This window comes from Meles meles, chromosome 12 (assembly GCF_922984935.1).
Source record: "Meles meles chromosome 12, mMelMel3.1 paternal haplotype, whole genome shotgun sequence".
Taxonomy (NCBI): domain Eukaryota; kingdom Metazoa; phylum Chordata; class Mammalia; order Carnivora; family Mustelidae; genus Meles; species Meles meles.
In genome coordinates, this window is record NC_060077.1 from 11889233 (window position 1) to 11917202 (window position 27970).

Genomic DNA, 27970 nt, shown 5'->3' on the forward strand with positions numbered 1-27970 from the left:
GTCTCCCAACATGATACACTCTCCTTTTCCTTGGAGCAGCATTTTACTCAGGAAAGAATTTTTTCAAGTGGCTTAGCCGTGTTTCAGAAAGCCCATTATTGGTGCTTTCCCTGCGCTGTGTTCGCAGTTTCGAAGCTGCCGTCCTTTAGGTCTTTGCCTACTACAGCTGTTTGGATAGCCTCCATCTCAGTTTTCTTGCTAAGGGTTTGTCATTCTTCCTTGGGTGGTAATAAATTTACTTTAAGTTCTAGGACTCAGAAGTTTTTATGGAAATCACAGTTAAAAAGTAAGCACTGTTCTAGGCTGTATTATTTTGTCGTCAGAGAACAGGACATAATGACATTTTTTTCATAGCTGCATATAACTATCAAGAAGAAAACATCCCCCTCCCAGGTCTTTTTTTTTTTCCTCAAAGGCTGCATCTTGAAATTGTGTAAGCTTCAGAAAAAGTATGTTGCTGTGCTTTTAAATGGGTGACATCCCTTTTTGATTCTTTCCAGGGTGACTTTTTTTTTTCTTTTTTTTTCTTTTTTTTTTTGTCTTTTTTACATTTTTTTACTTTTTATTATTATTATTATTATTTTTAAATAAATTCAGTGTTCACATTTCTATAAAGAATTAACCCAGTTTTGGGAAACCCTGCCCCAGCAGGGCGAGCAAGCAATGCTTTTCCCTGCCCACATCTACTCTGATTACCCGCCCTGATGCTTCGAGGTGCCCAGAAAAGCGGCTCCAGGGTGACTTTTAAACAGTGTAGTCTTTATTTCCAAATGACTAAATGATGTCAGATCCCAAAAGTTACATACATCCACAATAAAATCTGATAAAATACAATTTCTGTCCTAAAGGGATTTAGCAATTTGGGGCTTTGTAGCCTCGAAGCTTTTATGATTTTGCCTCTTGTTTGTCACTTCAAAAGAGTTACCACCTTAGGTTATCAGTATGATTCACTTTCTGAGATTGATAAGCACTGTGTCTAAGAACATCCGTTTTTTTTTTTTTTTTTTTTTTTTTTTAACTAGCTTTAAACAGGCAATGTGCAAAGACATTATTTAGCTTTATTTCAGGTTAAGATAAAGCAGATGATTTGGGTTATATAATCACTGGTTTGATAAACTATCAGTCAAATACGCATTTGAATGCAGAGCAGTATGCCTGATGGAAGAAGCAGTCAGCAGTATTGTGACCAGTGTTATTTGAAAGTTGTCAAAATGAGTCCAGTTCAATTAAGGTCAGACAAAAAACTTCCTCTTTTTTTTTTTTTTGAAGATTTTGTCTGTCTATTTATTTATTTATTTGACAGAGCACAGGCAGGGGAGTGGCAGGGAGAGGGAAAAGCCAGCCCCCTGTGGAGTAGGGAGCCCGATGTGGGGCTCGATCCCAGGACCCTGGGATCATGACCTGAGCCAAAGGCAGATGCTTAACTGACAGAGCCACCCAGTGCCCCTAAACTTTCTTCCTGTTGATAGTTGCATTATTGTGAGTCATCAGTATAATAGGCATCAAGTTCCAAATCCTGAAAACTGGATTGCTGCTGTTTATGTATGCTGGTCTCTTGAATTGCATGCCTCCGATGCAAGACAGTGTAGGGATTCTGGCTAGTCTGAAGTTTCCCAGAAAATACAGCTTCTGCCTCCTTATGCCCTATACTTTGCAAAGAAGTAAAGATTTTATTTGTTGTAATACTGGCATTTTTCTTTGTTGCTGACTTATGAGACAGCATTGTAGAGATAATAGATTTCAAGCCCTGAAGTACCTCCAGCTTTTGAGTTGCCTTTCAATAAGGTAATTTGGGGGGCTGGGGGTAAGGGGACCACTGACACATAGTCCTTATCTTTTGGACTGTTGAGAGCAAAATTGGATTTTTCTTAAAAACAGTTTTATTGATTATATAATTCACATACATTATAGTTTATTCATTTATATTATACAATTCAGTTTTTAGTATATTCATAGAATCTTTAACTATAGTTAATTTTAGAATATCTTCAGCCTAAAAAAAAGCCTCGCACTCTTTTTTTTTTTTTTTTTTTTTTTTTTTTTTTTTTTTTTTTTTTTTAGCCTCGCACTCTTTAGTGTCATTCTGTGCTTGCTTCCAACCTACCCAGCCTTGGACAACTACTAATCTTCCCTCTGTCTCTGAAGGTTGCTTTTTGTGGTTATTGCATATAGAATCACACAGTATGTGGTCTTTTGAGACAGGCTTGTTTTACTTAGTGTGTATGTAATGTGTTCATCCATCCGTCTGTCAGTGCTTCTTCCTTTTCACTGCCAAGTGATATTCCATTGTAAGGCTAGACTACATTTGTTGTTGACTAACAGATAATTAATTTTTTTTTAAGATTTTATGTATTTATTTGACAGATCACAAGTAGGCGGAGAGGCAGGCAGAGAGAGAGGAGGAAGCAGGCTCCCCGCTGAGCAGAGAGCCTGACGCGGGGCTCGATCCCAGGACCCTGAGATCATGACCTGAGCTGAAGGCAGAGGCTTTAACCCACTGAGCCACCCGGGCGCCCCTTAATCCTGTTTATCTATTATGCAACCCCGTCACCTCCCTTTAGGCAACCACCAGTTTGTTCTGTTTAGCATGGGTTTTTGTTTGGTTTGGTTTGGGTTTCTTTTTTTGTTGTTGTTGTTTTGGTTTTTTTTAATATTCCACATACAAGAGAAATCATATAATACTTGTTTTTTTTTTTTTTTCCTGACTTCACTTAGCATAATGTCCTTTTCATCCATTCTGGGTATACTACATTTTATTTATCCATTTATTAGTTGATGGACATTTCAGTGTCTGCTTTTTATGTTGAGAATATGCTGCTGCTAAGATCATTCATGTGCTGATTTTTGTGTGGACATTATGTTTTCATTTCTGTTGGGCATGTACCTAGGAGTGGAATTGCTGGATCGCATGGGATGGTTTGAGGAAACTGCCGGGATGGTTTTTCAGAGTGGCTGTATCATTTGACCGTCCATCAGCAGTGTGTGAGAGCTCGTTTCTCCATATCTTCATCAGCAGTTGTCTCTTGGATAATAGCTGTCCTAGTGTGTGGTTGTGAAGTAGCATCTCATGTGGTTTTGATTTTCATTTCTGTAGTGATTAATGATGTGAGTTTTTTCATGTGCTTATTGTGCTTTTCTTTTGTTTTTTGAGATTTGTACATTTTTCTTGGAGAAATGTTCTTTGCCTACATTTTAAATTAGTATGTCTTATTATTGAGGTATAAGAATTCTTTAATTCTTTAAATATTCTGGATACCATTTATCCCCTTAGCAGAAACTGTTTGCAAATATTTTTTCCCCATTATGTGGGTTATCTTTTCACTCTTTTGCTGGTGTCCTTCAAAGCACAAAAGATTTCGGGGCACCTGGGTGGTTTAGTAGTTAAGTGTCTGCCTTTGGCTCAGGTCCTGATCCCAGAATCCTGGGATTGAGCCCCACATCAGGCTCCCTGTTCAGCGGGAAGCCTGCTTCTCCCTCTCCCACTCCCCCTGCTAGTGTTCCCTCTCTTGCTGTCTCTGTCAGATAAAAACAGAAAATATTAAAAAAAAAAACAAACCCCAACACAGAAGATTTCAATTTGTATGAAGTCCAGTTTATCTGTGTTTTCTTTATTTTTTCTTTTTGTGTTATATCTAAAAAAAAAAGTTGCTTACTCTGAGATTAGAAAGATTTGTTCCTCTGCTTTCTTTTAAGATTTTTATAGTTTAAGGTCTCATAGTTAGGTGTGTGATCCATTTTTCATTTAAATTTTATATAAAGTATCAGAGCCCTAATTTAATGGTGTTACATGTGGATATCTACTAGTCCAAGTACAGTCTGGGTGGCTCAGTGGGTTAAAGCCTCTGCCTTCGGCTTGGGTCATGGTCCCAGGATCCTGGGATCGAGCCCTGTGTCGGGCTCTCTGCTCAGTGGGGAGCCTGCTTCCCCCTCTCTCTATGCCTGCTTCTCTGCCCACTTGTGATCTCTGTCTGTCAAATAAATAAATAATATTAAAAAAAAAAAAGACTCTTCTTTTCCCATTGAAGTATCTTAGAACCTTTGTTGAAGTTTACATTTACATAAATGTAAAGATGTTATTTCTGTACTCAGTTATATCCTATAGATTATATGTCTCTCCTTATGTCAGTATTATTCTATTTTGATTGTTTGTACCTTTTTTTGTTTTGTTTTTTAAAGACTTTGTTTATTTTAGAGAGAGTATGCAGGGGTGGGGAGAAGAGGAGAGCAGCAAAAGGGGAAGGAAGAGGGAGAGGATCACGAGCAGACTCTGTGCTGGGTGCAGAGCCTGATGCAGGGCTCAATCTGAGATCATGACCTGAGCTGAAACCAAGATTTGGATGCCTAACTGACTGAGCCACCCATGTGCCCCTAATTACTGTACCTTTGTAGTAAGCTTTGAATTCAAGTTTTAAGTGTTTTTTTGTTTTTTTTCCTGCTGAAGATTGTCTATTCTGGGTCCCTTGCATTTCAGTGTGAATTTTAGGATCATCTTGTCAATATCTGTAAAATGACAGCTGGGATTTTGATAGAGATTGCATTGAATCTGGAGATCATTTTGGGGAATGTTACCATCTTAACGATGTTAAATCTTCTAGTTCAAGCACATGGTATATCTTTCCATTTATTTAGGTCATCTTTTAATTTATTCAAAAATGTTTTGTTATCAGGGTGTAAGTTTTACACTTCTGTTGGTAGCTTTATTCCTCAGTATTTTAAATGTTATCCAAAATGGAGTTTACTATTATAAATATACTTTATTTATTTTTAGAGATTTTTATTTAGTTATTTGAGTGTGAGAGAGAGCAGAGAGGGGAGAGGGTCAGAGGGAAAAGCAGACCCCCTGCTGAGTGGGGACCCTCACGTGAGCTCAATCTAGGACCCCAGGGTCATGACCTGAGCCAAAGGGAGACACTTAACCAGTTGAGCCACCTAGGCAGCCCTGTTGCAAATGTACTTAAAAAATATTTTTTTTCATTTTTAGATTAGAGCAGTATTGTTTTATAGTCTTTGTATCCAATATAAATCTTCCTTTTGACTCATTAGTAGGATAGGTACCAAGCTTTGAGCTTGTCTGCTCTGCTACCTTTTGCTGATTTATTAATTTTCCACTGATAGTAGCATTTATGCATGTCTATTTTGTAAAATTTGTTTTCTGTAATAATCAGAACAACTTTGTAATTGGTATTTTGGCAAGGTCAGATTTTTACCGTGTTTCAAAGTGACAGTGTTTTATGAAACAACTTCTGGAGATGAAAACAAAAACTTTCTTTCCTTTGAAGCAAATGATAATTCATTCTACTGTAAGAGTGGACATATAAAATACCTATTATATAGATTGAGTCTTAGAGGCTATGTAACCTGAGCTGGATTTATTCTTTTAGCTTATCATACACTTCCAAACAAGAGTCACATCTTTTTTATCGATCCTGTTCTTCAGCTGCTTGTAGGGAAATAACAGACACAAGGATTATTTTGGCTTCTGTTTGGGAAGAAAGTTGTATTCTTCCTTTTACCTTTGTAAAGTTTTCCTTGGTTGTCGCACTTGCATTCTTTTCTTCCTCACTGTTTCTTTTCCTGTGATAGTTTGTTACCAGACAGTACTGGAATCACATAGTTAACTTCTTCCATACCCCATCATTTTCAGCCAGTCCTGGACATTAGTACAAAGAAATTCTTTTTTTTTTTTTTTAAGAGAGAGGAGAGGGAAAGAGAGAATCTCAAATAGTCTCCATGCCCAGAGGCGCCTGATGCAGGGTTCGATCTTAACACCCTAAGATCATGACCTCATCCAGGCACCCCAGCACAAAGAAATTCTTAAGCATTGCTTTTATTACATCATCTCATTTCTTGTTCAAAAATCTAGGGGCACCTGGGTGGCTCAGTGGGTTAAGCCTTTGCCTTGTGCTCAGGTCATGATCTCAGGGTCCTGGGATCAGCTCTGCATCAGGCTCTCTGCTCAGCAGGGAGCCTGCTTCCTCCTCTCTCTCTGCCTGCCTCTCTGCCTCCTTGTGATCTATCTCTCTCTGTGTCAAATAAGTAAAATCTTAAAAAAAAAAAAAAAATCTACAGTAGTCTTTGTAGCTTACCGAATAAAGTTGGGATGCCATAGGGCATTCAGGGCCCTTCCCAGGATATCTTCTCTTTTTCAATCTAAAATCTCATTATTCCTCAATATTAATCCACTTCTTGACCCAAGGAGGCATTTTCTGTATGCTACACATTCCTGTGTCTACCTTTGAGCTTGCTTACCTAACTGCTGGATTTACTCTCTGCCTTAAATAACTTCTTCCTTCGTAGATTTTTTTAAAAATTTAATTTATTTGACAGATCACAAGTAGGCAGAGAGGCAGGCAGAGAGAGAGGGGGCAGCAAGCTCCCTGCTGAGCAGAGAGCCCAATGCAGGGCTGGATCCCAGGACCCTGAGACCATGACCTGAGCAGAAGGCAGAGGTTTAACCAACACTGAGCCACCCAGGTGCCCCCTTCGTCGATTTTTAAATACTTTTCTAAAACCATGTCAAACCTCCTTTCTTCTTTATAGTGTTCCTTGACCTTCCCTGCTCCCTATGGTCTGATTGTTTTGCCTACACCAATGGCTTCTAAAATTTACTACATTTTATTTTTAGCACAGAATGGTTTGTTTCCCCCTACCCCCCATAAATCTCATGCTGAATTCCAGTTACAACAAGGTAGTGGTGAGGGAGGAAAGTTGGGAGGAGGGTGTCCTAGAGCCTTAACTTATTCAGCTTTCCTTTTGTCTGCTGAGGTACCCTTAAGAAATCATAGGGTTAGGGGCGCCTGGGTGGCTCAGTGGATTAAGCCGCTGCCTTCGGCTCAGGTCATGATCTCAGGGTCCTGGGCTCGAGCCCCGCATCGGGCTCTCTGCTCTGCAAGGGAGCCTGCTTCCTCCTCTCTCTCTGCTTGCCTCTCTGCCTACTTGTGATCTCTCTCTCTGTCAAATAAATAAATAAATAATCTTTAAAAAAAAAAAAAAAGAAATCATAGGGTTACATGCAGCATAATGGGAGAGCCAGTTGTCTACCTCATGTCCTGAATGCTCAGCATTACAAAGCAATGTGTGACATTTTTTTCTCCTAATGCATTATAATTTTCTGCAGTTCAGAAACATGTTTATAGAACTAGGGATGTGTATTCCCCACGGTGTCTAGCATAATGTCTCACAGAGAGTAGGTACCCATCATGTATTTATTTTTCAATTAATATTTTTAAAAATTTTATGTTTTTGCATTCACTACATTCAGATCAGGGGCCAGCTTTTTTTTTTTTTTTTTCTTACATGGACATACTGCCATAGATGATTAGAAACTATAAGTACCACTCATTTTCAGGAAACTAAAGAAAACAGTTATTCCTAATCAAACCTAAAAATGGCTTTCCTACAACATGACATATTCGGAGTATGTTTTTCTTATAGGAGATCGCTTCTAGGAGGCATTTTAATAATCCTTTTGAATTATTAGGAAAAAAATCCCAAGTATTAACTTTAAAAATAAGGTCCAAATGATGCTTATACAAATGAGAAAAGTCAGAAACACAAATAAGGGATTTAAGTATAAATGCATACCTACATAGAGGCTATTTGAAATTCTCTTAAAATAATTAATTTGCCTTAAGTATTGTGTGTGTTGGAAATGCATGCATTTTTGGGTTTATATCCATGTATACGGTATATGCATTTGTGAAGATTTGTATCAAATCAGCTTTATCTGAGTTCAGTTTGAAACCCTAAGATGAAAAGATACCATACTTTAGAGATTAATGCATTTCATTTTTGTGCTAACCAGGGTAAAACAACCCCCTTTCTGCTTGTGGGTCACAAAACTCATTTTCCTTGTTCAGTGCCCAGGAGGCAAAGATAGGATTAATTGCTTCTTCTCTGAAAAAATGACATCCTTTTCTGTTAAGGTAGGAATTTTTTTAAAATAGATTTATTTAAATCCCCCCTATGCTTGTGGGGTCCATGGATAAAAGAAGAAAGGTTAAGAACCCCTAATCTAGATAGAGGCTCCTCCTTGTGCCCCATTTCCCTGCATTTCTCTCCTTATTATTTTTATTATTATTATTATTATTATTATTATCATTATTATTTTAAAGATTTTATTTATTTATTTGACAGAGAGAGATCACAAGTAGATAGGCAGGCAGAGAGAGAGAGAGGGAAGCAGGCTCCCTGCTGAGCAGAGAGCCCGTTACGGGACTCGATCCCAGGACCCTGAGATCATGACCTGAGCCGAAGGCAGCGGCTTAACCCACTGAGCCACCCAGGCGCCCTATTATTATTATTTTTTAAGTAAGGTTTGCACCACTGTGGGGCTTGAATGATCAAGAATCACATGCACCACTGACAGCCAGCCAGGCCTCCCCTCCCCCATTTCTCTCTTACTCCTTTTTCTCCCTCTTGCCTGAGAATAATGCCTCCACTTATCCCTTTGTTACTGTTGTTCCTTTTCACACACCTTGGCCCTTAATAGTGTTATCCCCCATCTTGTTCCTTTTTTTTTTTTCTTTCTAGCCTGTTTTAATAGTTTACAGAAATATAGATAAAACCTCTTTCACTTTTCACCCATCCTCCTACTCGCTTCCTGGTAACCATCTGTTTATTCTCTAGAGTTGAGTCTGTTTCTTGGTTTGTATGTGTCTCTTTTTTCCCCCCCCTTTGTTAGTTTGTTTCTTAAATTTCATGTGTGAATGAAACCATATAGTATTTGTCTTTCTCTGACTTATTTCACTTAAAATTAAACTTTCTAGATCCATCCACATCATTGCAAATGCCAAGATTTCATTCTTTTTTATGGCTGAATGATACTCCATTGTACATATATATCACATCTTCTTTATCCATTCATAGTCAGTAGACATGTGGGCTGCTGCTTTAATATGGCTATTGTAAATAATGCTGCAATAAATATAAAAGTGCATATGTCTTTTTGAATTATTTTTTTCATATTCTTTGGGTAAATACGCAGTAGTGGAATTACTGGATTGTATGGAAATTCTATTTTTAATTTTTTGGGGAACCTCCATACTGTTTTCTGCAGTGGCTGTACCAGTTTATGTTCCCACCAACAGTGCTTGAGGGTAAAAAAAAAAAAAAAGGCGGGGGTGGGATGGGGGAGGGGTCCGTGGGTGGCTCAGACAGTAGAACATGTGACTTTTGATTTCAGGATCATGAGTTCAAGCCCCACATTGGGTGTAGAGATTACTTAAAAAAACAACAACAAAAAACAGTGCACAAGGGTTCTTCTTTCTCCACTTGTTTCTTACGGTTTTGATTTTTAGCCATCCTTACAGGTGTGAAATGATATTTCACTGTGGTTTTCATTTGTATTTCCCTGATGGTGAGTGGTGTTGAGCATCTTTCCATGTATCTGTTGGTCATCTGTGTGTCGTCTTTGGAGTAATGACAGTTCATGTTTTCTGCACATTTTGTAATTGGACTGGGGTTTTTTGGGTGTTTTCTAAGTTCTTCATTATTTTAAATGCTAACCTTTTATCAGATATGTTATTCGCAAATATCTTTACCCATTCAGTGGATTGTCTTTTAGTTTTGTCAGTTTTTTGGGGGGTTTTTTTTTTTTTGCTATACAGAAGCTTTATTTTTATGTAGTTCCAATAGCTTATTTTTGCTTTCGTTTCTCTAGCCTCAGGAGACATATCTAGAAGAATGTTATTGCAGCCAGTGTCAGAGAAATTACTCCCTGTGCTCTCTTCTAGGATTTTAGGGTATTAGGTCTCATATTTAGGTCTTTACTCTATTTTGAGTTTATTTTTGTGTATGGTGTAAGAAAAAGGTCCAGTTTCATTCCCCATTTTGTTTCTTTATGCTATTCTTTAATCTTTTTTTTTTTAATAAATACTTATTTTAGAGAAAGGGAGTATGAGCAGGAGGGGCAGAGGGAGAGAATCTCAAGCAGACTCCAAGCTGATCGCAGCGCCCCACATGGGGTTTGGTCTCACGACCCTGAGATCATGACTTGAGTGGAAACAAGAGTTAGACAATGAACCAACTACACCATCCTGGCACCTTGAGAAAATATTTTTTTTTTGTTTTTGAAAAAAGTCACAGTATTAATTCATCAAAACAGAACAATAACAAAGAAGTTTTAAAAAATTGATCTAGAATTTCAGTGTTTGAGAAAAAGATTTATGGCGTGGTTTGGTGGCTCAGTCGTTAAGCATCTGCTTTTGGCTCAGGTTGTGATCCCAGGGTCCTGGGATCTAGCCCAGTGTCAGGCTCCCTGCTCAGCGGGGAGTCTTCTCTTCCTGTTGCTTGCTCTCTCTCTCTCTCTCATATAAATAAAATCTTAGAGAGAGAAAGATTTAATTGAGAGAGGAAATAGGCAGAGAAGTCTGGTGCAGACTTTTCTGTAAGTGCATTTGAGGGCTTCTGATGTTAAGCCTAATACTGATTTTTTAATTTTCATTTATAACATTTAAAAAAAATTTTTTGGAAGATTTTATTTACTTAATTGCCAGAGATCTCAAGTAGGCAGAGAGGCAGGCAGAGAGAGAGGAGGAAGCAGACTCCCTGCTAAACAGAGAGCCTGATGTGGGGCTCGATCCCAGGACCCTGAGATCATGACCTGAGCCGAAGGCAGAGGCTTTAACCCACTGAGCCCCCCAGGCGCCCCTAACATTTTAAAATTTTTGATAATGATTTTTAAATTTCATCTAGTTTTATGTCATTTTGTGGTTTGAATAAATTTAAATTTGTATTTATTTATAGCATGCCACTAGCATTTTATTTCACCACTATTCTGATCCTTCAAAAAGTTCTCAGACAACTTTGAAGGATTTTTCGGAGTCGTAGATGAGCTTAATTGAGAGGTAAAAGAGGAAAAGCTGAGGAGCAGAACATGCATCCTGGGTGTGGGTCCCTGGGCTACCCCCAAGAGTTGGTGCTTTGGCTGAAACACTTCTTTCTGATTACCACCAGGTGTCGCCACTGACCCAGGGTGACTAGACCTCTGCCTAGAATCAGAAGGGAAGGTTTTGAGAGCCCATCTTCTGTTGGGGGTTGGTGACATTGAGGGGTTTGCAGATGTGTGGGTAGGAGGATACTTGTGTATTCTTTGCCCCTCTAGTCTAGAGATTTTGGTAAACTGTTTATAAGGCAGGGAATGAAGCACATGAATTTAAATCTTTATTATCTTTATAATTTTTTGTTCTTTCTACTTTCTATACCTGTTACTGCTTCAAAAACAGGTAACATTTTTCTAACATCCTTTTTGTATTCTTGCATCTTGCTTTCATTATGCTTTTGTTTCTTGCATAAAGGATAATGGAAAATTAATATACACTCACATGGCATTGGAAAAATCTGCATGCAAATTCCCACAGTTGTAATTAGATTATGGCCAGTTGATTTCTCGAACTTTGCAGAAATCTTGGCTACAAACTGTATTATTTAATACCAGCATTGTTTTTTTAAAAAATCCGAACATGGAATTTTCAGTATCTACAGCATTGGATATTGGTAACAGTGTAGAATGAAATATCCAGGTCTTGCTTCCTTCTAGCTAATAATAAAACACAGGGTTGACCTGAAAAACAGTATTTGTGGCCAGGGTTTCCCTTAGCATCCTGACTGTATAACCTCATTTTTGTGCTCACTCTCTACCTTTGCTCATTTCTTTTTTTTCTCCCCACATCTTTCTCTAAACTCTTCACTCATCTTTAAAAAGAGACTTTCTTTGGAGGAGGTCTTAAAATCGAGGAATATCATTCTTAATTAAGGGAAACACACCTTTTGTCTTTTCTCTCCCTCCCCATTACTGCCTCAAAAGAAAACTATCATGCTAAGTAACAACATGTGAGTAGTTAATTCCTTTTACAATATTGATACTGTAAACAGAAATTTATGGTAAAAATGTAGTAATGAAAAAAATAGGTTACTTAATAATGTCCTGTTAAATTTGAGAGGCAGGGCAGGGGGTTGTGGGGGCAGGGAAGGGAAAAATGAAACAAGATGGGATCGGGAGGGAGACAAACCATAAGAGACTCTTAATCTCATAAAACAACTGGGCGTTCCTGGGGGTTGGAGGGGAGGTATAGGGTGGCTGGGTGATGGACATTGGGGAGGGTATGTGATATGGTGAGTGCTATGAAATGTGTAAGCCTGATGGTTCACAGACCTGAACCCCTGGGACAAATAATACGTTATATGTTAATAAAAATAATAGAAAATAATGTCCTGTTAATATAGCCTAAATTGTGATCCGCAGTGTAAAACTTGGCTCAGTGAACTGTTAAATGCTTGCTTTTCCACTGTTAAATGCTTGCTTTTCCACATTGACTTCCATTCAGGGATCCTTTTTGATTTTATTTAGAATAATGCTGATAAAAATATATTTATCAATTTGAGGACAGCTTGGATCAGCCCGTCTTTCCTAAATATTTTGACACACACATGCACTCACATGTACATACACACGCTTAGTGAGAAAAAGGCAGTTTATTTCATTGTGTAAAAATACCTCTGGCTGCTTTGAGCTTTAATTTCTTGGATAAAGAGTATCATCTTTAGAGCTGGGATTCCATGTAAGTAAATATTCACTGAAGTAGATGCTTTTCCAAGAACTAATATGATTACAACATAGGATCAGCAGTATAATAGTAATCCTATTGCTTTTTCTGAGAAGATGACATGACTGGTTGGGAATTTTCCTGTAGTCTAGTGTTCTGGAGAAAATAGGGAATTTCAGCATCCTAATGTAAGTTATTATTGATGTTTTCTTGAAGCATTTCATGTTCTTAAAAATAAACATGGCAAGACTGATTTTTACCAAGAATTTGTCCAGTTACAAGGTTGTAGAGAGTATTGCTTGACTTAGGTGAATGTCACATAAAGCCAAGTTTCTAGGGCCATTAGTGGCTTCCAGCTGAACGTGGCATTATGAAGACAACACCGGTCTATTAGAAGCTCTTAGAGAGCTTTTCCAAAGTACAGTAACCTTTCAGTGGATGCTCCATCCTACTTTAAGCTGAGGCCTGCTGCTCTTGGGGATTCTCCTTGGTATGCAGCTTTTATAATTGCTAGCAGCGGGAGCCATGCTGTTGGTAGAGCTAGTGGCTAAGCCCATAGGTGCAGTTATGCTTTTATTTCTTGGGTTGCATGTACATGCCCATCTACCCCTACTTTAGGATGAGAGGAGGCAAGAGCTAGTTAGGTTTGTAGTGCCAAGCTGCTTAAATTTGCTGGCTCAGATTTTTTATTTTGGTTATCACCTTGCCCACTAGGGAGCCAGTGACTGTTACCAGAAGTTGTACCAAATAAAAAATCCCTCTGGAATTGTCTCTATTAAAAGAGCCACAGTTGTTGATTCTTCCCTACTCCTTGGTGGCTGCTTATAGTATGGTGAGGGCACAATGACTGGGAGCTAGTATCCTTTGACAGAGCCAGATCAGCAGAAGTATTACTCCCTAGCCCTGTGCTAGGTGATACCTTGTGGGCCCATCCATTTAAATGCAAGCCTGTGTCTCCAAAGCATTTTCTAATACTGTTGTTAGCCAAGTAGACCTTTACTTACCTGGTCCTAACACCCAACTAGAGAAAAATTTTCTTTGTTGTATAGCAGCTATGAGATATTTCCCGTCAGCTAGACATAGTGATGCTCTCACAAGCTACTGCTTCTCAGTAACATTAGAGAGGAAGAGGGGACACAATAATTATAAATAAGTGTTGGTGGGAAGTCCAGGTAGATAGGCCTGCCTCCTGAACCTTTTGGGGACAGGTGACACTGTAGCACCTGAACTGTATAACAAAGTGGCTGTAGGGAAAAATGGATTTTCTGAAGGATTTGCTCATTTAGAATGGCTTCCGTTACTAACGGCAAGATTATGTTAGGATACTGACCCCTGCATATAGACATGGCTTTGGAAAGTTAAAATATCTGCACATGTTTAGATATAGGAGCTCTGAGCTTTTATTTAATTAATGGATCTGTTAAACCAAAAACACTCTATTTTAGATGGATTGAAAGCTTCTGGGTCACTTCTGAAATACAAAGTAATTATTTTTAATACAATTTAATGACCTGTGTGAATACATTAAAACATTTCATTTGGCTTAAGATTATATGGGAAGAACATACCTTACTCAAAGTGTTCTGAAGATTATTGTATTAGAGGCATTATACATCTGAAAGCATACCATTAGTGAACGTTATACCTTCTACATCATAGTTATTTTTAGCATATCTCTGTTGATAATTTATGTGTGTATATTAGTGTCACCCGTTGTCTGGCTATATGATCTTTCAGCTAAGTCCATCCTTTGCAGATGCTTTTACTGACTCTGCTATCAGTGCTAAAGTGAATGGTGAACACAAAGAGAAGGACCTGGAGCCCTGGGATGCAGGTGAACTCACAACCACTGAGGAACTGGAGGCTTTGGAAAATGATGTAGTAAGTAAACTGTTTTTGCTTAGTATCAGACTGTGGTCATGTGATGTGGTGTGAAATCATTTGGTTTTAATTTAAGTATGTTGTCATCATTCCGGTGGATATATTTTAATCAGCAGTTTTTATTGTCTATATAGAGACCTCCCCCCAGGCAGTAAATATAGACAAATCTTTCTTTGGGATGCTTATGAATGATTTCCATGTTTTTAAATAGATCATAATAAGCAACTTACAGATTTGAGTTGGGAAATATGGGAAAGTGGAAAAACTGGCATGTTTTGCTTTGAATGCTTTACAGAATAAGGCAGGCTAAGGAAATTAGTGTCTTAATTGTCTCTTGACCTTTCCTAGAGGTACGACTCTTGGGCTTCTTATCTGAGGAAGACGTACTCACTATTAAGATACATTGTTAGGTTGCATTAGAAATAAAACAGTAAGTAGATTTCTTGGTCTTAAAATTAGGATTATTCTCCACAAAAATTATATTTTTTTAAGATTTTATTTATTTATTTAACAGAGATCACAAATAGGCAGAGAGGCAGGCAGAGAGAGAGGGGAAACAGGCTCCTTGTTGAGGAGAGAGCCCGGTGTGGGCCTCTATCCCAGGACCCTGAGATCATGACCTTAAGGCAGAGACTTAACCGCACTGAGCCATCCTGGTGCCCCAAAAATCTGCTATTTCTAAAAGCTTTTTAATATGTATTGTTTTTACTTTTCCATTAACACATCATCTATAAGTCAATGCTTCGTAGTAAAGGCTATCATTAGGATTCTATAAATTATGTTTCTAAGGTAGAGAGATAGAAAGCAGTCTTTTGCCAAAAATGAATGCTTAGCTACCAAAATTTGAATTGGATGAAGAATCTTCCATTGACTTGTTATAAAGAGAAGTCTTTATAACAAATCTGTTTTTAATATTTAAGTGCAGCTATGAAACTGAAAATATATAGGCAATACATCATTATTCATTTTCAGACTTTAAAGAATTCGATATAACCTAATATAAAGGTTCTCAGGTCTCTGCACCACATCACCTATGTAGAATACAAATAAGGTATTCCTTTTTTACTGATAGTAAGGTGGATAAACTGTTAAGTTGCCAGAGAGCATTCTGGCAATATTTATAAAAGTTTAAAACACACCTATAGTTTGTCTCACCTCTGAGAATTTACTTTTGTCTCGGTATATCCATAGGACTTGCAAATAATGATGTGTAAGGATTTTTTTGCAGCATTATCTCTGATAGTGAAAAATTAGAAACATCCTGTCCATCAGGAGGACATGAGTTAGATTTATTGTACTTCCATTCAGTTGAAACACTGTGGTTCCACTAAAAAGAATAGCATTCTGGTATGGAAAGGTACTTAAGACTTATTAAAAGACCAAGCAAGTTATCCTATTTGAATTAAAAATGAACTTGATCTAACTGATCATGTTCTTAATGAATGCATAGAGTGCATCTGGAATTATGCCCAAGAAGTTAGTAGTGGTTAACTGTTGTGGGGAGATTTTGCTATTGTAGATGATGTTACTAATGTGAGATGTTAACTGTACTTTAATTGAAGCAATTTCCATGACAAATACTTTGTCATTTTGAAAAATACTTTATTTTCTTCTAGTCTAATGGATGGGATCCCAATGATATGTTTCGATATAATGAAGAAAATTATGGTGTAGTGTCTACGTATGATAGCAGTTTATCTTCATATACGTAAGTTTAAAAACTTGTCTTTTAGTACATTTGTCTGTGACTTTCATCAACTTATATTAGGATGTTGAATAAATTTTTCTGTTTTTTTTTTTTTTTAATTTATTGTACTTTTTTTAAGAGAGGGGGAGAGGGGCGAGGCCAGAGGAAGAGGGAGAGGGCGAATCTTAAGCGGGTTCCATACCCAGTGTGGAGTGTGACATGGTGCTTGATTTCACAACCTTGAGATGATGACCTGAACTGAAATCAAGAGTTGGATGCTTAACTGACTGAGCCACTCAGGCACCCCTCTGTCAGATTTCAAGTTAAGCAATTATGTGAAAGAATTAATCCTATTACTGCTTAAGCTGATAAATTCTCATTAAAACAGGGCATAAATGTAGTTTAGTTTACCTGTATTCTAGTTTTACGCTCTAGATAAATTTTCTTGTTTTAAGTTGTAAAAACTCTTTTAAGTTTGCAAGTGTAGATGTTATGGGAGAATGGTCAGTTTAACCAGTTTTGGAAATACTACATTCTTCTAGGGAAAAGTGAAACAAAAAAAAATTCTAATTTTGATTTGTACATGAGTAGATCACTTAAGTGTTTTATATTTTTATCAGCCTTTCAAACTTTAAACTCTCTTAATAGTTGATTAGGACAGATACATAAACTGTGCCTTCAAAATACTCACTTTGCTCCCCCCCCCTTGTTTCAGGGTACCTTTAGAAAGGGATAACTCAGAAGAATTTTTAAAACGAGAAGCAAGGGCAAACCAATTAGCAGAAGAAATTGAATCAAGTGCCCAGTACAAAGCCCGGGTGGCCCTGGAAAATGATGATAGGAGTGAAGAAGAAAAATACACAGCCGTTCAGAGAAATTCCAGTGAACGTGAGGGCCACAGCATAAACACTAGGTATTTAAAGGAAATCATGATGCAGTATTTTGGATACACAACTCAAGGTCTGTGTGAGAAGGTGTATTATTATTATTTCATCTTCCTTTAATGTAGCTTAGGTAGAGAATGCAAGGGGAATTGGTTTAAGATTCTTTTAGAGAAAAATATTTTAGTAATTTTAGAAAATATGTTTTGAGCATCAGCTTTGTGAAGCCAAGCGTTGGAGGTACAGTGATGAACAAGCCAAGGTGTGGAAGAGCTACTTACAGAAAAGCGATCAGGTGGGGGGATGCTGCACAGAACATAACAGCAGTTCACTGGGATTTGCTAGATTAGAGGTGTATTCAGAGTGAGAAAGAACTAGCAGGTATCCAGTGGGGTCAGAGAAGAAGCCTCACAGAAGAGAAATTTTGTGATAGGATAGTAGCATTGTCTGCTGCCCATCGAGGAGTAAGAGAGAGGCATTCCTTGCATGATGAAAACACATGTTAAAGAACTTGGTCAACCGAGGATGAGGCTGGTTGTTTCATATGTCTGGCATACAGGGTGATGTTGAGGGTGCAGTGGTGGCAGCTGGTGATAGGAACTGAGGTCCTGAAGGGTTTGTGTCCTGTTAAAGAGCACCCTATAGGCAGGGGATGGTGTGAACAAACTCTGGGGCATTTGAGAATTGGCTGAAACATGGAGACCAGTTAGTGTATTGAAATTGTTCAAGTGTGAAAACCTGGTAACCATCTAGACCAGGACTGGTGAGAGAAAGGTTAGAAAAACCATGGGTGAGTCTGAGGTTTATTTGATAACTAAGTTGATTGATATTTTTACTGGTAATGGAGATAGAAAACAGAGAGCAAATTTGAGGGGAGATAGAATGAGCCCTTTGTTAAATTTATTGCATTTGAGGGGCTTGCAGGTCTTTGATTAATTTATTTGTAAACGTGTTGAGAACCATCTACTACATACCTGATGGAGTAAGATACAGATTCTTTCTTGAAGATGCAGCTTCTAGTGAGGGTTTGAATGAAAGTGTTCAGTGGGAGATGTTGAGACTGTGGGATTGGCAGTGTGGATTTAGGACTTGTCAGCATTGCTGATATTGAATGAAAAAAACAATGAATAGCTATAAAGAGAAGAGATCCGAGAGAAAACAAAGCAGAGAAGGCCAAGGACAAAGAAAGTTTTAAGAAGATGGACCATATTTGATAGACTCAGCCATTTAGAGGTGAAGTTGGATGAGAATGAACACAAATCTGTTAAACTTTTTGCTTAGGAGGAGAATCTGAGAGAAAGGAAAGGCCAGAGCCTAGACTTCAGGGTAACATGGAAGAATTAGGGGTGTTAGGGAGTGAGATATTTTGGTTTAGTGTTTAACCTTTTTATAACAAGCATTCACTTCTGCCTAAATTATTTTTAGATTTGTTTCATTGGCCTGATATCTGTTAGGATAAAATAATTTAGAGAATCTCTCATTTTCAGGGAAAATAAATATATTCCTCCTGGACAAAGAAATAGAGAAGTCATATCCTGGGGAAGTGGGAGACAGAATTCACCGCGTATGGGCCAGCCTGGATCGGGCTCCATGCCGTCAAGATCCACCTCTCACACTTCAGATTTCAACCCGAATTCTGGTTCAGACCAAAGAGTAGTTAATGGAGGCAAGTATTTTGACCAAATTCATCAATGTCCTCAATCAAATATACAGTTTTCTGAATATTTAAGTTTAACATAATTGGTAAAAGCATGCACATCTTCAGTGATTTCTGTGGAGTAGTTTTTACTTCAAAACTATTTAAAATTTGCCTTTGTGGATATCAAATTAGTAAAATTAGTATAAATCATTGGCATACATAGTATTTAGTGTGATGAAATACTCACGTGTTAAGATAAAGTGCTAAATTTAACCAAAGATAATTCACTTGGCCAAAAAACACTCCACATACAAAGAAATTGGAAACTTTGGGTAGGTTCTCAATTTAAAAACCCTGTATGATAAAATTACTTAAACATAGTTTATATGGCAAATCCTAGTTTGTGTGAAATGCTCAGTAGTTAACACAGATTAAATTCATTAACTGTTTGCACGTTTATACTCTGCTTATTTCAAGAAACGATTTGAGGTAATTTGCTATATGAGACATGACCAAGGGTCATGTGAAGAAGATGAAGAAAAAACAGTGCTTAAAAAATGATAAAAACGACTGGATATTGCAATTTATCATAAGTACAGTGAAAGAGACTTGCATCTTTAGGAGGAAGATATTTTTCTGCTCTACCTCTAAATCTAAGATTGAATATAGCTTATAGGTCATGGATCTTTCATGTGAGTCAGGGATACTGGACAATAGTGCTATAGGCAGTATGGAAATACCATAGCGGAACTATGTTCATAACCTAGGGAACAAAGTGGACATTCAGTTTAAGATACTTAGGTTCAGAAAGTTAGAAAAGTAGAGAACACTTAAGTTTCCAATTTCAGTTGTTTCTGTTGAGTCTCCAGAATTCCTCTCCAAATAAACACTCTTGAGTATTTTCTGTACTTATTATTGGGGGTGAAATTTCTTTGCTCTCTGAGTAAAGAATTTTAGATCATGAACAGAATTTTCAAGTAAAAAACCTGAAGGGGGCTAGGAAGTGGGTGATACTCAAGTGTGTGGAACCCTGTGGAGAGGAGACCTGGGCTGTTTTCCTAAGATTAAGGTAAGTGATATGTAATGTTACACATTAGCTGTACTTGACCTGTGCATATCCATCAGTGTCAGCTTATTTGGTGAGGACTGCTTTTTAGTTGCATTGCTTATTAAGCAGTCACTTAAGTAAGTGTTTAACTGCATAAATTAGCAGGTCCCCCCTCTTTTTCTAATTTGATAAGATTAAAATGTTTTTTTTGAAAAGGCAATGAATAGTAACCTTTTTCACTCTTCTGACTCTAAAAAATAGAAGTAATGTTATATTTCTACGAAATGGGCTTGCTTAATGAGATTTCAAACTAAATTTTATCTTCAAATACAAATTAGATGAGAATCACAAATGGTTATATAAAAACCAGCATTTTTAATGGGATATAATAGCTCCTGCTTATTTTCCTGTTTCAAAAGCTACAATTAGTAAGTAATCTTATTCCTGAGTTTTGTCATTTATTGTGTAAAATTATCTAGTTTATGTTAATACTCCTTTAAATAATTGATTATTGAGAAACAGTTACAGAAGCAGGATTAATAGGCAAAGTCTTAACTGTCTTCTTCAATAGTATGTGTAGATCCTAATTAACCCTTTGGGAACGTATGTTCATTTAAACAGACTTAATTTTAAGGAGGTTAAAGTAAAATGTGAATTTATGTCAGTTAAGTTATGCTAAAACTTATCACAAATCAAATGACTGTCCTCAAAGGGTTAAAATGTACAAGAAATCATTTTTGTCATTTTACTTTTTTTTTCTGTTTACTTTTTCCCTCATTTTTTTCTTTAGTTTTTATACTTTCCTTCATATCATTTGTTCTGTCAGGTGTTCCCTGGCCATCGCCTTGCCCATCTCCTTCCTCTCGCCCACCTTCTCGCTACCAGTCAGGTCCCAACTCTCTTCCACCTCGGGCAGCCACCCCTACACGGCCGCCCTCCAGGCCCCCCTCGCGGCCATCCAGACCCCCGTCTCACCCCTCTGCTCATGGTTCTCCAGCTCCTGTCTCTACTATGCCTAAACGCATGTCTTCAGAAGGTACAATACCACAATTTGTTCATGTTTTTGTTTGTCTTTGTTTAACTCCTATGTGAGTTTATAATTACAAAATAGTTTCCTCTTCATTATTTAGTAACCTATAATTTCCGTGTTTTAACTTTAATTTATTAAAACTATTTCTATTAACCTTTTGTTCATTGGAGAGAAATTTGATAAATGCTGTGTGAAGCTATGAACTATCCTGGATTATAAGAATGGGGTTTATCTCTGCCTGGTAAAAATGATGTTCCTTTACAGCCCCAGGAGGTCTGTCCCAGGTTTTTGTCCCTCTAAATATACAGTCTAAACAGTGGTTAATGATAAACAATGAACTTTCTTCACCAGTCTTGGACTTACTGTAGAACCTTCATTTTATAGCTCCTTGGCCAATGTACTCGTGAACCTACCTGTTGGCCATAGGCAGTAATGGTGATTTAGGGGTCCTTTTTGAAAGGGACATTCCACATAGCTGCCTTTGTGTGTCTACTCTTAGATTATACTACAGAGATTGGTTTTATGTTTGGGGAATTTAAGAAAATTCGCTTTGTAATATTTTCTAGTGAAAGTCTAATCTGAAAGTCTTTGATCTAAGATAAAACATTGTTATTAAAAACTATTTGCCCTTGTCAAAAAAAAAAAATCCTGTAATTCTCTTGCAGTGTTTGATGCTAAGTCTACTATTACTACATATCAAATCATGGAGGTATTGTAGACAAATGACACTTTAATATAAATGCAGTGCATATGTTAAAAACCTATTTTCTGAATATTTTTGATATTATTTCAGGGTATATATGTTTACATTTTAGTCTGATTTATTCATTAAAATCGTAGTTCATAGAACTTACGCTGAGACTAATACAGTTTTCTGGCATAAAGTGCTTCCCTGGAGAAAACCCACATTGGCTGCTTTTTAATAAATTGTTGCCATCCAGGCAGGAGGGAGGTCATGTGATCCTGATTAAAGTGGCTGACCTTGAACAGCATGTTGCACTGATTTTCAAGGTGACTTCCTTGCTAGAAAGTGCTTGTCATAGTGGCCACTAAGTGAAAAGTTAAAATCTGTTGTGGTATATTGTTTGAGTAAAGCAGGACTCAGTGAGTATGAACATCTTCACTATAGTAAGTTGTACACTGCTTGTAAGAGGGACTGTTCACGTAGAAAATAGACCTTCTGGGTATTCAGAGCTGCTACATTATCCAATTTTTCTTTTTAACTGATTTGAATTAAAATGTTTTCCAGTCATGTAGTTAGATGAACTCCAAACGTAGAAATATGAAATTCAGTGGTTTTCTATGTTTAATATGGAAGAGTATTTTGTATTTTATGTATTACCAAAAAGAATGAAAATTTTTTTTTTTTTAAAGATTTTATTTATTTATTTGACAGAGAGAAATCACAAGAGAGGCAGGCAGAGAGAGAGGAAGGGAAGCAGGCTCTCCGCTGAGCAGAGAGCCCGATGTGGGACTCGATCCCAGGACGCTGAGATCATGACCTGAGCTGAAGGCAGCGGCTTAACCCACTGAGCCACCCAGGCGCCCTAGGAATGAAATTTTTTTAAAGTTAGAGTTTGATTTCATTGAGCTATGCCAACCAGCTTTCTTATTCTTTTTCTCTAAGGGGGTATAAAAAATTTATGATACACATATACCTAATTCTTAAATAAATCACCTCTCCAGTTGAAAACTATAATATATAACATTAACATTTGTTTTTAAGATTGTGTCCATGATTAAATTCCTACTGAAGGTACAAATTTATTTGACATTCTTAAGATTTTGGCAGGAAGGTAAGGGTGAGGACCCTTGGCTATGACATTAAGGATGAGTTTTGCTGAGTATTAGCACTGTCTGGCTTTTCTGCTGAGAGCCATTCTGTCTACTGATTTCACTTGATTGTTTGAATGCAGAGTAGACTTCTTTAGAAATAGAAGTCACTAATGGGGTGACAGAATTAATGATCTAGAATTTTTGATGATTCATGTAGTGCACATTTCTTCTCCAAATGCCAGTTATTTTAGTCTTTCAGGTCATGCCTTAACAGTAGAATTTTCAGCTTATAGCCTGTTAAGCCTGAGAAACTGCTTACAGGTGAAGACTGTTTTAAGGCATGGGTTGTAAAATTTATTGCCATATTTCAATAATATAAAAGTATGTAGGGATTAATAGTCTGTTTCAGAATCTTTTTCTAATTTTAGAAATAATAAAGTTTGAGGGGGAAAAGCTAAACATATGTGATAAAATAAGACTGATCCTATCATGTAACCGTAACTTCTGTTAACATTTTATAATATATTTATTTTTATATGCCCACAAGTAATGAGTATAGATTAAACAAATGAATAAAAATTTTTGAAGAGTTACAACGTCTGTTTGATTTTCTGACACCAACTTCATCCCTCCCTTTCTTTAGAAAACAGGGAAATAATACAAAATTTATTCATAAAACCTTGTTGCATTCCACAGAATAATTCTGAAGGAATATGGCCCAAAATACGTTTCTCTGTTCTTTCGTTTATAACCAAGGAGAAGCTAGAGAGAGTGTGTGTTTGTGTATGTGTGAATAGGGTCTGTGTATTTAGCAGAAAAGTTGTACTGATGGACGTTGTAGCATTTATGTGATGTTCACTATTCCTTTCTTAGGGCCTCCAAGGATGTCCCCAAAGGCCCAGCGACACCCTCGAAATCACAGAGTTTCTGCTGGGAGGGGTTCCATTTCCAGTGGCCTAGAATTTGTATCCCATACCCCACCAAGTGAAGCAGCTGCTCCTCCAGCAGCAAGAACTAGTCCTGCGGGGGGCACATGGTCATCAGTGGTCAGCGGGGGTAGGTAACACTTGGCTTGGAGCATAATGACAGTGGACATTTTGTAACTCTGCTGCATGTAAGAAGGTCTGAGCTCAGTGTATATATTAAAATTAGTGGAATAATCAGGATGGAAACCTACATTTTTATTCTGGCTTCCACCACATATTCACCATATGTTAAAGCAAACCATGTGATCGTTCTGAATTTCAGTTTGCTCAATGGATTAGAGTAATTTTTGCCTGTTCTACTTTATGGACTTGTGATAAGATTCATATGAGGTTCATAAGTTTAGGAATGTACTTCATAGTTCTATAGAGTACCACCCAAATATAAAACAAATACAGTATGTAACATCATATGAACAGACGGTATTTCCTGTCTTCTTAGCAATTTTGTCTGTGGATTCATTCCACAGACACTTTGGGCTTACAGTGCTGTGTATTCCTGTAGCATCTGTATATGGTACTAATTCCCGATTGTATTTCCTTGATAAGGAATATCAATACATGATGGGCCCAAGTTTTATCTGTGATTAGCCTGAGGAATGTGCTGACAGCAGCTGTAAAAGTATAAAAGATATATAAAAAGACTAACTGTAAGCTCAGTCCAAAACTGCTTTTGCTACTTAATGTTTTGCTTCCATGATAACTGTGGAGAGTTAGAACATGCAGTGATTGTGATTTTTTTAGTCCTAGTCTGTCTTAATCAGCAGATAGGATTTTTCAAAGAAAAGATCTTCAGGCTTAAACAAAAACATACCCAACTCTCTAAACTTAGTTGGTACACATTGCTCAGCATCATGTATGCATAATTTTATGGTCAGCTACTTTGTATATTCTGTTTTCTTCTTTGGTCTTCAAGGAAGATCAAAAGAAAGGTATTAGAAATTAGATATTTTATTAACATAATCTAATTAGAAATTAGGTGTTAATTGTTAGAAGGAAATAATTCACTTAGCAAGAAAATAGAATTTCTAAAAATCTCTATTTCTTCAGTTGTACCATTCATCATTTGACATTGCTTAGAGAATTTGGAAGTGAATTTTGAGAGTAACAGCATAATCATAGAAGTGAAACAATAATTGTTATTAGGAATACGTGCAGGGTGGTGTTACAGTTTTTTTTTTATACTAATTAGAAAAATGACAGTTGTTGGGTAGTTTCCTTCCATGATCCTAGGACTTAAAAAAGTAAAGAACCACTGAATTGTAATTGGAACCATTTTCTTTAAACCGTTGAATCTGAGTTCTCCAGATGGATTTTTTTTTTTTTTAAGATTTTATTTACTTATTTGACAGACAAAGGTACAATACCACAGTGGGCAGAGAGGCAGGCAGAGACAGAGGAGGAAGCAGGCTCCCCACTGAGCAGAGAGCCCAATGCGAGGCTCCATCCCAGGACCCCAGGATCATGACCTGAGCTGAAGGCAGAGGCTTTAACCCACTGAGCCATCCAGGCGCCCCTGCAAATGGGTTTTTTAAGAAACCTATGAGTTGTTTACTTGAGGTCAGGTGGAACAGGAACCCTGGTGAATTATCTTCTGCTTTTGGCTAAATTGGTTCCCCGATTTTCTTAGTTCTTGTAAAGTGCCTCATGAGGTGGCTGGAAAGAGCATACAGGATTGGTTGCAAGCTGCCAAAAGGTGTTTGAGTTTATTATTTGAAGGAGAAACAAATAAGCCTAATTCTTTGGGATCTGCCACCCTACTGTTAAAGAAACATCTCACTTCTTAGTGGAGAATGTTGCTTTCTTCATCTTAAAAAATGGGGTTTATCCTGTCTTAAAATCCAGTTTCTAATTTCATTTCAAGTACTGCCTTTTGTAATTAATCTGATCTATTTAGTTACAAGGAAGAACTGCAGCTGTACTTAGGAATTGCTGTCATTCTTCAGGTATTTGTGTTTTCAGTCAGCACCAGTATGGGTGATGGGATAAAGAGTAATAGGGATAGTGGTTGACGAGGAGTATTTTACCTAAATTTTCTAAGAAGCCTCTTTGAAGAAGTGACATTTGAGCTAAGAATGTAATGGATAAATTTTCTCTTTCTTGTAGTTCCAAGATTATCCCCTAAAACTCACAGACCCAGGTCTCCCAGACAGAATAGTATTGGAAATACTCCTGGTGGGCCAGTTCTTGCTTCTCCTCAAGCTGGTATCATTCCAGCCGAAGCTGTTGCTATGCCTGTTCCAGCCGCGTCTCCTACGCCTGCCAGTCCTGCATCCAATAGAGCTGTCACCCCGTCTGTTGAGGGTATGTAAGAAAGGGCTTCTGGCTCCTTGTCATTTGTGAAGTTGAGTGTTAAAAGTTTAACATTAATATGAAAAATGCTGTATTTATTCATAGGTATGTATTTGAGTGTAAATTTAATATTTTATGTAAATGAAATTTTAATACTGTTTCATATATATTATTCTTGAATGTCTGTTGTTACAAGGGTTAACATTCTTAGGTAGTGCATATCAATATAAATAAAGTTGTTGGTGTTTCATTTGTCTGCTAAGGGAAGAGCTGGTTAAATGGAAAATTTTTTTCCACAAACCATAGGAAATAAAAACTGGTGTGAATATTTTCCCATTTTACTTTACTGTTATTTTTTTAAATATGTATTTTTTTAGCTAAGGATTCCAGGCTTCAAGACCAGAGGCAAAACTCTCCTGCAGGGAATAAAGAAAATGTGAAGCCCAGTGAGACATCACCTAGCTTCTCAAAGACTGAAAATAAAGGTTAGAGCTTTAAAAAGTCTTTCAGTATAATTATGGAAATAGGAAGGAGATGTCTAAGCTCATGCCTAGTACAGATTGGTTTTGGTCAACACTTTTTCTTAGGATTGTGCACATTTTAAATGCATAATTTGACAGATGTCAAAATCTGTAAATAATATATTGAATAAAATCTTATTTTTATTTCCAGTATCTCATCCTAAAGAATTTTAAATTAAAGATTTGCAGTGAATTTGTATTTAACAGTTTGTAATTTTATAGGTATATCACCAATTGTTTCTGAACATAGAAAGCAGATTGATGACTTAAAGAAGTTTAAGAATGATTTTAGGGTAAGTGTTGTTATTGATTAATGAATTAGAACTTTAAAAATGAATAGTAAACATGATTACGAATTTTTAGATCCTTCATTTACAAAAATGCATTATATGCATACTCAGAAACAATGAATCATGTCTGTAGAAAGCTAAACGTTCTTAAAGTTGTCTTTGTGCTTTAAAATTATTTATTTTATTTACTTACTTTTAGAGAGAGAGCGACCTTGGGGGTGGGGGGAGGAATAAAGAGGGAGGGGAAGAGAGAATCTTGAGCAGACTCTCAGCTGAGCGCAGAGCCTGACACAGGGCTTGGTCTCATGACCCTGAGATAATGACCTGAGCAGAATCAAGTCAGTCGCTTAACCAACTGAGCCACCCAGGTGTTCCTGCTTGTGCTTTTGAGTAGGTAACTAAACCAGCAGCTTCAAGAACTATACAGATACCAAATGAAAGAGAATATAATTTTGACATTTAAAGTCAGTCATAACATAAGTTATTATTTGATGCTCATTTGATTACTTTATTCAGTGAAGAGTAGAGCAAAGCCAGGGTATTAAGATGTAATGGACCCTGGTGTTCTGGATAGTTGCAGATGTACACTTTGTGCACAAATGTATTATGGTAGAAATTGGTCTCTAATACCAGTTCTCTGTCTTAAGACTTTCCAAGCATATTCCCATCTCTTTTGGATGAACACTGCATTCTTCTGCACACGTTTACTATAATACACTTTGTATATCAAGTCATTTTGGGACCAATGCAAGAAGTTATCCTGAACTTAGCTTCTTAGAGGAAAAGATCTGATTATCAGCATTTGGAAAATATGGCTGATTTAAGAGATGAATCAGTCAAAGGGCAGCTTTTTCATAGCCTGTGTTAGCTTCCTAAAAATTAATGATTTTGTGGTGATAGCTTCATATTTATTGGCACCATTCAAAGTACTACATACCACATTTTTCACAATTTATCTATTCAGCTTTAATGCTGTTAGTGATTATGAATTTAAATTTTAATTTTTTAAGTCATAGCTAATCCATGGACATGAAATGGAGAATTAGAACCGAATGCCCAGATAGCCAGTTTAATATGCCATGCACTCCCCACACAATTAAAGCTCTTTTATGTACTTGGTCTCCTCAACTGCATGCTCCTGCCAGAGGGGAGGGTTTCTTTTCTGTGCAGTTCTTTACACTGCATCTGAATAGATTCCTAAGGAATAGGTGATACTATTTTGCATAATCTTCCATTTGATGTAAATGAGCTCATTTATAGGTATTGCCTATTCCCTTTTATTTTCTCACATTACTTTTTAGAGTCAAGCATTCAGTCCTTTCTTATGTTGAATTTATCATGTTATGAAGGAAAGAAAATTTTTACTTTGAAGCATATGAGTTAGTAGAATCAGTCTT

At 37.1% G+C, this 27970-nt stretch overlaps 1 protein-coding gene across 7 annotated transcripts in view; it reads left to right on the forward strand.

Annotated features, from left to right (window-relative positions):
• ATXN2 (ataxin 2) overlaps positions 1-27970 on the forward strand; it is a 127816-nt gene that overhangs the window by 49934 nt on the left and 49912 nt on the right. For 6 of the 7 annotated variants that reach the window (XM_046024746.1, XM_046024750.1, XM_046024747.1 and 3 more), the window contains exons 6-14: positions 14302-14426; positions 16043-16134; positions 16829-17026; positions 18482-18660; positions 20508-20717; positions 23361-23543; positions 25577-25774; positions 26140-26247; positions 26506-26576. In XM_046024746.1, coding sequence (XP_045880702.1) covers positions 14302-14426; positions 16043-16134; positions 16829-17026; positions 18482-18660; positions 20508-20717; positions 23361-23543; positions 25577-25774; positions 26140-26247; positions 26506-26576 — 1364 coding nt within the window. The remainder of the gene's footprint in view (positions 1-14301; positions 14427-16042; positions 16135-16828; positions 17027-18481; positions 18661-20507; positions 20718-23360; positions 23544-25576; positions 25775-26139; positions 26248-26505; positions 26577-27970) is intronic. The other variant, XM_046024752.1, reaches the window with a different exon arrangement.